At 33.7% G+C, this 12,209-nt stretch overlaps 2 protein-coding genes across 3 annotated transcripts in view; both read right to left on the bottom strand.

Annotated features, from left to right (window-relative positions):
* Window positions 1–1,230: 1,230 nt before the first annotated feature.
* On the bottom strand, window positions 1,231–2,849 carry LOC110109355 (DNA-directed RNA polymerases II, IV and V subunit 9A). 2 transcript variants are annotated; one of them, XM_020840390.2, is made up of 5 exons: window positions 2,724–2,849; window positions 2,525–2,616; window positions 2,360–2,435; window positions 1,538–1,696; window positions 1,231–1,424 (listed from the first exon to the last, which is right to left on the bottom strand). In XM_020840390.2, exons 2-5 carry the CDS (start codon window positions 2,551–2,553, stop codon window positions 1,344–1,346), a joined length of 345 nt encoding a protein of 114 aa, XP_020696049.1. In that variant the 5' UTR covers window positions 2,554–2,616; window positions 2,724–2,849; the 3' UTR covers window positions 1,231–1,343. The 2 variants fall into 2 exon arrangements, with proteins under 2 accessions (XP_020696049.1, XP_020696048.1); XM_020840389.2 differs by lacking the exon at window positions 2,724–2,849 and having other exon boundaries at window positions 2,525–2,717.
* Window positions 2,850–5,780: 2,931 nt separating this feature from the next.
* LOC110109354 (serine/threonine-protein phosphatase 4 regulatory subunit 3B) overlaps window positions 5,781–12,209 on the bottom strand; it is a 102,119-nt gene continuing 95,690 nt past the window's right edge. The window contains exons 20-24 of the mRNA XM_020840388.2: window positions 8,291–8,422; window positions 8,110–8,217; window positions 7,914–8,023; window positions 7,726–7,824; window positions 5,781–7,055 (exon numbers count right to left, since the gene is read on the bottom strand). Of these exons, the coding sequence (XP_020696047.1) occupies window positions 6,560–7,055; window positions 7,726–7,824; window positions 7,914–8,023; window positions 8,110–8,217; window positions 8,291–8,422 (945 nt within the window). The 3' untranslated portion in view covers window positions 5,781–6,559. The remainder of the gene's footprint in view (window positions 7,056–7,725; window positions 7,825–7,913; window positions 8,024–8,109; window positions 8,218–8,290; window positions 8,423–12,209) is intronic.

The following is a 12,209-nucleotide window of genomic DNA, read 5'->3' as shown; positions in this document are numbered from 1 at the left end:
TCAAAATTTTTAGGTCTATCTTTACATTTCTTAACATAAGTCAAATCTAATGCATCTACTCTCATAATCGGGTCATCAAAAGTCGTCGTTTTATGTGACAAAATAATCTAAGATGACTCTCTATATTCTTATCTTCCACCGAGCTACTCCAACCTTTTCACTTATTTTTAATGATGATAATGAATTTGCTTTGGTTTATCCTTTGCTCAAAATGATATAATCAATGGTGAATCTAAGATTTCCAATAAGAGAAGGTGAAAAGACTTAACCTCAATTTTTTGTGGTACAAATTTTATAGTATATATAATTATATAAGATTTTTTTTTTTCAAATTTAAGAGAATAATAACAGCCCTAATATAATCCATCTTTGGCTCCACCATTAGATATAATGTGAGGATTCATTCTATTTTTGGCCATCCTAAAATTTCTCTCTATAAAGAAAGGGTGTCATCTTTATTTATATAAGAGGTATTAAGATTGTAGTTCTTTATATTCAATCATTGAAAAATTTATAGCAACTATAATACGACTTAGGCTTCGTTTGGGACGGTTTTATTACTGATTTAAAAAACATGTTTTTAGTATAAAAATTAAAAAATTGCTTTAAAAAGCGGCAAGAAATCCGTCCCAAATGAAGCCTTAGTCATCAATTAGGCGAACCTATTTTATGCATTAATTTTCTTTTCGCTCGCAATGTCATGTTTCCTAACATCATCTGCTTAATAGATGCTTAGCATATTTCTTCCTCCTCCATCCTGAAATTGAGAAGCAGATAAATATGGAGAAGTAGCATATGCATTCTAGAGCTTTCAAGATCAAATGAAAGATCATCATTTACTCTATAGAATATTCAGAAAATATTTTAATGAAGCCTATTTTTAGGAATATAACTAAAGAGTTTTGTTTCTTCATTATAAGATTGAAAGATCATCATTTACTCTATAGAATATTCAGAAGATATTTTAATGAAGGCTATTTTTAGGAATATAACTAAAGAGTTTTGTTGCTTCATTATAAGATTGATTTTGTTCTTTAATTCGTATTAATCTACTTTGGATGTTGGCATAAGCTTCTTTTGGATGATTTTTTTACTGATTCTTAAAGAAGTTTTTTAGTACAAAATTTTAGTTTTTGTACTAAAAAGCTGTCTTAAGCAGCAATAAAAAAAGTCCCAATCCTTAATCTTGGTTATATTGGATAGCAATTCCTCTGAATTCCAAATCTATGAAAAAAAAAAGAGTCATGAAAACAAAATAGCACTCTTACTTAACAACAAACACATAATTCTCTTATTCTCAACCTCAGAATGCCATTATGCAATAAGTATACTATAAAAATTTATCAATCTCTCCAACGATGACCACAGTTTGGATTGCAGCAGACAAAGAATAGTGTCATTCCCTCTTCACCCCTTGCAGCAGCCTGTAAGGTTCAATGATCATTCAGAAGAATAACATGTTGAGATTGTATAATTTGATTTGCAAAGATAGAAGAAGTGAAAGTCTTTTAGGATTCTATAGAAATGGTGAGGTGACCTGGAAGAAAACAGCTTCTGGATGACCACAAACATGGCATTTAACACTTTTGGTTCTCGGAAGAGTTGGATCAGCAGTTACATCCTGTAGAACTTGTGTGAACTCGCTAACATCATGATCGATCACATTTCTGTACACACAGTAGTTCTCTGCAGGCTCCTGAGCTCAATTATGATTCAAAAAAGAATAGTTCAGCCTTACTATTTGATTGTTAGATCATTTAAAGTTACATGATTTATAGAGTTTTCAAGCAGGTTCATTGAATTTCCTGCATGATTTCTATAAGTTCTGAATATAAACATAGCAGAATATTAATTATGTTGTCATTTATTATGTAGACTAAAGCTTTTCTTACTACTTCTTAAAGCAGCTTTGTAGTACAAAAATTTTCTACTTTAGAAAGCAGTACGAAATCTATCTCAAACAAAGCCATAGTGCCATTGATTAGAGGGAAAAAATATTGCCAGCAAGGCATGATTGTTAGATGGAGCACAAATCTATTAAAACCACTGTGCGTTTCTCTTATAGTACCTATAATTTGATCTTAACAATACTACATCGGTTTCTTTTTAAAATTAATTCAATTTTTACTTCTAATTGTCAAATAAGTTAGCTATGGTATTTACTGAATCTTGGAATGGTTCAATACAGAAAAATAAAATTAGAAGCAAGTTTGGGATCATTTTGAGAGTTTCCAAAGGACACTGAACACTAAACACATTGATCTGCATCAGTATCTTCAATAATCTTTCAGGTGGTTTCTAATCAGCCCATAAATCAACAATTTTGCAAGCAAAAATATCATAAATTGCAGAAAAAGACCTGATGATCGCAATTTCTACAAGCATAGAGGAGTCTCTTCTGCTCCCTATCTTCCTTTGGATATAAAATATTGTTGCTGCAAACAAAAAAGGTAAATAAGGCATCTCAGATCTCAAAATTTAACCAAAATAAATAAATTAAAAAGAGGTCAAACAAATTGCTTACCATTCACGGCAAAACTTCATAGCACTCATGGTTGTCGATGAAGCTTGGTTCTCTTTCTCCTATGCCTCGCTTGATGGTTTCTTCTTCAGGATCTGTAAAGTATTTCAGAAGTAGAGATCCAGATCAGATCCCGCGAGAACAAAGAGGCAAAGATTTTGCCTATTAGAGCAAAGATGAATACTATGCGCTTATGTGTAACCTGTCAGGGATAAAATAATTATGAGAAGAATCTCTTTAGATTAATGCCAGCTTGACTAAAGATAAGAGTCCATGAGAACTGGGAACATGAAGGGCTGATGGGTCTTTCTAGAGATGCTTCCACCACAAAATTAAGATGGAAATGCTAAAAGAATTAAAATTGGCTGATGAAAAAGTTTATTTAAAATTTTAAAAGTTATTTTTAATATCAATCTTACCTATATCAAATTTAATTCATTAGCTACTTTCTAGGAAAAAAAAAAACAAGGCGAAGTTTTGTGATCTACAAAATAATTTCTAAAATTTATAGAGTCAACTGCAAATATGGAATCAAAAAATTTTTACTTGTAAAATATTTCTCTAAAATAAATAAATAAAAATATTATTAATTTTAATTTGATAATCCATTTTCTCTAATAATGAAGGTTGTCAAAACCAGACTGGACAACGAACTGGAAGGAAAGGTTTACGGTTCAAACGGTTCGACTGATCGAATCGGATGACACAATAAATAATAATAATAATATTATAAAAAATTTAATAAAATGAACATAATAATGAAATATAATAATCATATAATTTAATATAAATTATTGCTAATTTATATTACATATTTAAATTTAATTTATAAATATAAATTATTTAAAAATTCACAAATATAAAATTATAAATATAATATAATTAAATATTTTAATAAAAAAATATTTCATTTAGTAACATAAAATATTTTTAGAGGTGAAAAACAAATAAATTTTTAGAGCTATTAATAAAGAATCCAAATAAAAATATAAAAAATAAATAGATAAAAATATAAATATAAATATCATTTAAAAATTATATATTTATATATTTATAAGAATAATATTTAATATAATATATAAATTTATAATATTAATATTTTATAATATAATTATTATAATATATATTATAGTAAATTTATAATACATATCATTCAAATTTATAGCCCAACTAAAAAAAAATTAAAGCCCAACTAAAAAAAAATTTGAAGTCCAACTAGCCCAAAGAAGCCCCAAGTCACATTCTAAACTATTCATGCAACTTCTTTAGTCCCACATCATAGGGGGAGCTTAAAGATGTTTCCTTGAACCCTTTATAAAGTGAGAAGTACACTCTCTTTGGAAAATAAATTATGTGAGGTATTTAAGATAACTTGCATGTATTCTGATTAAATTAATCATCATATTTAATAAAAATATTTTTAAAAGTTTAAAAAATTTTAATAAACAAAAATGTATTTTTAAAATTTTAATTAAAACAAAAATAAAATATTTTTATGAACCGGCCGGTTCTTTCCAACTCGGATTGGTTCAACGGTTCACCGGTTGAACCGCCGGTTCAATCCGGTTTGATCCGGTTCTATGCAGAGACGGTTCTGAAACTAGATCGGACCGGCCACCAGACTGTTTCACGGTCGAACCGGTTGAATTGGCCGGTCCGGTCCGGTTTTCAAAACCTTGATATTAACTGATTAAGATTAACATTTATTTAAATAAAAAACGGTCTATTTTAGCGGTTCTTGCACAACTGATTTTCAGTTTGAATCGGACGTTCCAGTCCGTTTTTAAAACCTTGCTAATAACTCTAATTTATCAAACTAATTTATCTCTTATTTCATAATATTTTAAAATTTTTACTTCTTTTGGTTATAATAACTTCGGCTCATCTTTAAAGTCATATCATCAAAAAATTTTATAATATATCTAAAATAATATTGATTGATAATTACTAATATAATAGTTACTTATCAAATCAATTAATCTTGGAATAATTTTCTCTATTGATATGTTTTCTTTATATTTTAGTTGATATATTATTGAGATAGCCTAATTATTTTAATATTGAGATGACAAGTCAAGGAGTTGACCATGATGATTGACAAGTCAAGGAGTTGACCATGATGATTGACAAGTCAACGAGTTGACCTAAATGATTTTGGGTTTGGAATTTGGCTCTTATGATCTCCAATGAAATTAGTCATCGATCTCAATCTTGCCTAGCTTCAAAAGTCTAATCATCAATGTTTCATTTAGGATGACTTTCTTCTTGCCTTTTAAAACATTCCAATAAAAAAATAAAAGTTGTGTTAAGAAATTACTTTAAGAAGAAATAAAAAACCGTTCTAGATGATGCCTAATTCTTCGAACCACGCCTCATATTGCAACCTTTTGAGACACTGCAAATCAATATTTCAACTCATGAGTAGGTGGTTCCCTTGCAAGAGAACCACCAATTTATGGTATACAAGCTATAAATAAATCCTCAAAGGAAGAAACCCATCCAAACATCTCTCTCTACACACACACACAAATTTAAGACTGACTTAGGCTCCGTTTTAGAAAGCAGTAAAGAAGCCGTCCCAAACGAAACCTTAGGCTATATCAAATTTTTTCTCAAAGATTTGATGCAATATCAATTATTCATGTGCTTTCAATAGGGAAGATCTTCCTGAGCAGATTTGCCTAATTCAATGAAGATGTTCAAGCCTCTTTCACTTAGACTATGTTTGGAACAACTTTTTTTATTATTTCTTAAAATAATTTTATAATAAAAAAAATTATAATTTTTACAGTATTTGAACTGCTTCTGCTTTAAGCAGTAAGAAAGTCATTCCAAACATAATCTTAGCTTACCCCCCAAAGCATCAGGATATGGATTCACAAAATTCCATGTCCACCATAAGCTACCACTACACATTTTTCAACCGTTGAATTCATTCTCAAAAGAATACTATTCTCAAACATCACAATAGTAATGGATCCAAACACATTTAGCAATAGTAATTTAGAGTAATTGAAAAACCATAACCATTTGGATGTTCGTCAACAGATTAACATCGATAGAAGGCATTTACGTGCATTCATGCTGCTTGATATTAGATTTCTTCACAAATTTTGACATCTTGGAAGCAATAATAATTAAAAGATCCAAGCACAAAGATAAAGGAAGATGCCAAAAAATTCTACAAAAGAGTTCAAAATCCACTGAAATCCATCTCTGCAACTCAAATCCTAATCAACTTTAGCGAAGATTCGACAAAAAAATAAAAAAAGATAATATATCCATCATAATGTTATCTAAGGTCTTATAAGCTCACACATTCATAGCTATAATAATGTCTACCTTCTATAGCTGCCACAAAATTGTGGGTACATTTGCTCTACAAGTCTCTACTATTGCAGGATCATTAGAAAGCATATATTTACTTGACAATTCAACTTTACAAACTTGCGGAATAACATAGGAAGTAGTGTGAGAACTATGAGCTTATAAAAAAGATCCTGGTTTGTTAGTCAGTATTAGCAGTCTCCATTTTCCCTTTTGCTCCCACTGAAGCTACAAATGAATTAGATCATTAATTTAAACATCATTTAACACCTACTAATCCCCCCTTCACACAGATCTCCCTCCCTGCCCGCATATAAAACAACTTTTCCTCTAACATAAAATAACATTTCAAACAAAATTTTAGTGATGTATGAAAGAGGGGCATTGGATTGTGCCCACATTCAAAGCTGCAAACAAATGTATATATTAAGACCTAAACGATGTTCTACAGAATAAGTAAAACCATTATATGCAGCATCATAATAACTGACTTGCAAAAACCAGCATAAATTATCTCCATCTTCCTCGAACCGATTGGTAGAATCGCCAAGAGCTGTGCCGAATCGAAATGAGAAAATTCCAGATACCACTTTCCAAATTATTCCTATCCTCGCACCAAATGAACTGTGTTGGAGGGCGCGAAGATGCCATTTTTTTTTCAATTCTTTGTCCATGATGTTATAATTGGGCACATTGTGTCTAATAGAACTATCATCTTACAGAATAGGGCTCTGAACTGCTAACATTTGCATTGTTTACAGTCATCTCTGTTGAGGAGCTGCTGATAGTTGTCAACTTATTGTCCTCACCCGTTGATTGTCTGGTATCAGGTGTAGAAGGGGTGTTATTTAATCTTTCTGGTGAGCATTCCTTCTCTTTATTATGTTCGTCAAATTCTCCATTGGAAACTATAGTGCAAGGACCAGATGATGGTGAAAGCTCATGAGCGTTAGTTTTGTCACTATGGTTGCAGTTGTTGACCTCAACAGCCTTAAATTCCCGTGAATGCTGATCCAGACGACGCTTCTTTATCACTTCAAAACTCAAATCTTTGCTACCATCTATAGAAGATAATTTGTGCTTTGGCTTGCATAAATCTGGCATCATATCTTCCTCATCTGCAGCAGAAGATTCAGACCTTCGTGGAGGTTTGTAATCCTCATCATCTTCATCATCATCATAGTCAACAAGCCCAACAGCCCCAGACCTGGAAAAATACGAAAGTGAAATGAACAATTTACTAGATAAGAATTAGTTTAAATAGTATTCACCATAACTGATCTCAATATAATATAATAATCAGATCAATAAGTGAGATACTCAAGAGGGCTCAGCTATCATAACTCAACTAATGCTACAACAACCAGGAACCATTTAGTTTCGAAATGGCCAGGACAAATTATAAAATGAGAACTAACAGCAAGATTTAAATGGATAATGAATAATATTTGGTCCAATAGATTACAAATATTAGAAAAAATAATTTTGTTCAGTTTTGATTGAAGCCATGAAAGACATGCACTCAAAGTTTGTAAACAGATTACAGAGACAAAAAAAAAAAAAAAAGAGTTCTCCCTACGTATAATTTGCATACCAAACAAGCCAGACAACTATAAATGGTCAAACCACAAAATTATTCCTATATCAATCGGATAATTAGAAGGGATCTCCTCCCTACCGATACACTCCTCATCAAGCAAACCACATAAAACTAGAAAAGGGACACGCAGCAAAATCCATCACACAACACTTAAAACTTGTTGAAGCATTTCTTTCAGATAAGGCAATTTAGTTTTTTATTGTCAGCAAAAGGCAAATAAAGATGTCGTATACTAGACTGCAATGAAAGCAACGCAGAAAATGTAGATCTCGAGTACCCAGTAGGCTTGGTCACGTTGGGTCCATTGGGCAAAACTGTTGATGACTGATGATTGCCTGCACCTGGCAAGCGAGCTGATGCAGAGTCTTCTTCATCACTGATAAATAGTAGTAGCATAGAACAATCAGATGTGACATAAATAAGAAATACATGTGCACAAATGAAATTTACACTAACAAAATAAACCTGTCTTCGTTGAAGTAATCTTCTTCTTCCTTCTCAAGAGCTCGATCATCAATACGCTTTCGAGGATTTGCAACATTAACAGTGGTTTTTGCATCGCCATTTTCAAGGGACTGTCAAGGTATAAAATCGATCAGCCGTCGGGCTTACAAAATGTAACTAAAAGCAGCAGAACATAACCATACATAACCCACTCTACCTGCTCGTATTTGATTCTTAGGGCCTGAATAGTACCCAAATGCTCAAACCTCTTCAACTTGTCCCAAAAGGTATCAACTATGTAGAGGATCAGCGTTTTATGATTTTCCTGTAAAAAAAAAAAAAACTTCGGAACCAAAATTTACATTCAACTTAGCATGCAAATGCAAGCAATATAGTACCTTACGAATGTACTCAAGAAGATCAAGAACACCCGAATGTAGCATATTATAGCGATTTCCATTCTCAACAAAAACTTCAATAATGGGTTTTAAGAGATTATTTTTTCCAATGTGACGCAGAAGATGCTCATCCTGTTAACATGACAAGAAAACCAATATCACCAACAATGAGTGAATCAAGATATGACAAGTATTTAAATAAAAGCAAGAGTACTGTGGCAAAAATATAATCTAAAGAAAAATTATCAGAATAAAATCCAAAAATAATGAAATAAACTCACAACAAAGCTAAATTCCCCAGTAGTCTAGGAATGAATAAAAATGGTCACCCTGCAGTTAAGTCATCAATAATAACCACATTAACCAATTCATTTTAAATTAATTTTAATTAATTATAACTAATTATAATAATTAATTTTAATTACAATAATTAATTATGCTTAATTTTAATTAATAATAACTAATTAAAATTAAAATAATTAATTAAAATTAACTTAATTAACTTTAAATAATTATTATTAATAATAATTAAGTATAATTAAAATATTTAATTGTAATTAATTATTAATTATAATTAATCATTTTTAAAATAAATTAATTATAATTAAAAGAAATTAATTTTAATTAATAATAATAAAAAAATTCTCTCCCTCCCCAATCTCTCGGTTCGGCGGATTACGGGATTTGGCCGAGAAGCACACGAAAGGGATTAAGTTACCTTCACCACCAGCGAGCTCCCGTCGTTCTTCCGATCAAAATGGTGTAACTTCCGGTCCAACTGGATGGGAAAGTCGCTCGAAGTAGCGGGGTCGGACGGTCTCAAGGAGCCGGAGAAGCACGCGATCGGGAGAAGGTTATCTTTGCACGAGCGAGCTCCTGTTCCACTTCCGATCAAAATGTCGAGCTTCCGATTCAATTGAGAGGGCGGAGATCGTCGGAGGAGCAAAGTCGTTCAACGACGAAGGAGCCGAAGCCGAGAGCCCTCCGTTTCGGCTTCTGATCAAAGAGTCGTGACTTCCGATCCGACCTAAAGGGAACGTCGTCGAAGGAGCTTCGTCGAACAACCACTGAGGAGCAGAAGTGATCGAAAGGGAGAAAGTTATCTTCACGGTGAGCGGCTCTCGTCCGTTGCTTCCGATCAAAATGTCGTAACTTCCGATTCGACCCAAAGGGAACGTCGTCGAAGGAGCTTCGTCGAACAACCACTGAGTCGGAGAGGGAGAGAGTGAGAGCTTGCGGGGGAATGAGCAGAGGATTTGGGAGAAGAGCAGAGGAGGCCGAATGCCTCCTTTCGTCGTCCCTTTGTCGACGAGACCGAGTCCTGCGATGAAACAACGCGAGGTCGTGCAACGACGTGCGGGGGACAGCTGCGGCAGAGTAGGTAAGGGATTTGATTTTTTTTTTCTTTTTTTTTGTTCTGTTTTTACGGGTCAACAGCATCAAACAATGATGAAAATGTGTTTAGTTGATGATATTCCTTTCTTAGTACTCTACGGTCCAAGGTAATTAAATTTGAGACCAAGGAAAGGCCTTTAATCCAGGGACCATACTTTGCAAATAAAAGAAAAGGATATCAAAAGAGAACCTGTTAAAATTTTTAGATATAGGATGGGAACTTATTTTTCCACAATTGTGTATGCTTTATCCATTATTCTCTATGAGAGGCCGTTATCAGGGCCATGGAGGGTTGGGGGGCATTTTGAATGATAAAACCAGCACTTTGATTCTAGAAAATTTTTATTGGTCTTTTATTCAACACTATGATTCATTAAAAGGTCTCGAGTTTGGCATACATCTAAAATGAAGAATAAGAAAACATGATTATACACTCCTTTACCTGTGCTTAAATATCCCTGAATAAACGTTGGTATGGATTTAGTTGCCGGCCTCCCAAATATCAATTGATGTCCGGTAAGTTTACTGAAGTGCTTCGTACAATATAATAATAATAATAATAATAATAATAATAATAATAAAGTAATTGGATCTCATATTAGTCTTTTTTTATTTTTTTATTGGATCTCATATTAGACCACTCCAAATTTGCATATAATTAGGGTTGAGTCACTTTGAAATTGTTTATGGGCATAATCTCATCATACCTTAAAATTTAGTCCCAATGAATCTGAGTTTAGTATCAAAGCCGGTGAACAAATAGAATTCCTAGGTCCACACGCATAAGATTGGTTTATATATATCATGGCTATATAGTCGTAAAAGCTCTAGCATGTAATTTTGTTTAAAATAATTGGAGGGTAGTGTTAACCTCTAGATAAATAACAAAATGAGAAAGAAATATGAGAGAAGATTTACTTACCTCGTATCCATCGAGCTGCTGCCCAAATTCCGGATATCCCGCAAACCTCGGACTCGACGAATCCTGAAATCCCGTCGAAATCCCCGAAATCCCTGCTGGAGCCGCTGGACTCGCATCTCTTCCCGCAAATCCTGCTGAGAGCGGCGCTGTTTGAGTCGTTTCCCGGAATTCATGCGTAAGATCCGCTCAACCGTACCCAAATCGCGTCGTTAAATACCCGTTGCTCACACGACAATTCTCCCATTCGCTACTTCTTCCTCTCCCGATACCTCTCCTCCTCTCCCGTCACTGCCTCCCCTCCTCTGTCGGAACCCCAGCGACCACGACCTCCTCCCTGACCTACCCGTCATTGCCTCTGCTCAGATTGACCGACCCCGTCCAGCTCTCCTCCTATAGCTGAAAACTCCTTGCCCGATTCATTCGGTCCAGATCCACGGAGAGAGAGAGAGAGAGAGAGATCTACATTACCCGAACTCCTCCTCTACCTGTTGTTGTCTCCGATCCATACAGCCAAAGTCCCTCCTCCGATCTCCGTCGAAGCCATCCGAAGCCCCCTTCCTTGCCCGATCGGCAGTCACGACATTTTGATCGGGACGCAAGAACAAGAGCTCGTTAGTTGAGAAGGTAACCTTCCCCTTTGGCGCGCTTCTTCGGTCTATCTCCGGCCGAACCAAAGAGTAAGAGAGGGAGAGGGAGAGTTATGTTTTTATTTTATTTTATTTTATTTTATTATTTTATTATTATTATTATTATTATTGTTATAATTATGATTATAATAATAATTATTATTATTGTAAATAATTAATTTTAGTTATAAATTAATGATAATTAATTAAAATTTAATTACATTTAATTAATAATTATAATTATTATTAATTAATCATTATATGGTTAATTAAATGGTAATTATAATTAATATAATTAATTGTATATTAATTTTAATTAATTAAATTTAATTATAATTAATTCTAATTAGTTAATTATAATAATAATTAATTATAAATGCTTCCTCTCCATGCCTCGATCCTCGAGCCTCCGACATCGTCAAAGCCCGCGAAGGTACGGATCTTCTAAACTCAGATTCTCGCTTCTGTTATGTTCGGCGGACCGGAAAACCCCCCATACACGCCTTTATTGCGCGTGGTGGGAGGAACAAAAATCACGGCCGCGGTGTCCTCGTCCGAGGACACCTACCATACACGCCTTTATTGCGCGTGGTGGGAAAGGCCCAGTTTTCTTGTAGTTTTCCCCTAAACGGGGGAGACGCCGGGAGGCTGCCGAAATTTCGGGTGAATACGGGACTATACCTGAGCTTAATTGAACTCAAAAAGACAACATGATTTGTGGACTTGAATTCAAATGAACTATGCAAAGAACTTGATGATAAATAAGATTTGGACCTAAACGAATTTTAAATTGAAACTTGAACTCAAATCAGAAAATAGCAGAGGACTTGAGTTGGATTCAATTTGAACAGCACTTGAACTTGTACTTGGAACTCAAACTATGCAGCATCAAGGAACGCAAACTGAACTCAAGTTGGATCTGAAATAGGGACTTGAGTTTGAATGGGATGCCAAGAGTTGAACCCATAACGACATA

Source organism: Dendrobium catenatum, unplaced genomic scaffold, assembly GCF_001605985.2.
Source record: "Dendrobium catenatum unplaced genomic scaffold, ASM160598v2 fragScaff_scaffold_1296, whole genome shotgun sequence".
NCBI lineage: Eukaryota > Viridiplantae > Streptophyta > Magnoliopsida > Asparagales > Orchidaceae > Dendrobium > Dendrobium catenatum.
This window is presented reverse-complemented; position numbering and strand designations above follow the sequence as displayed.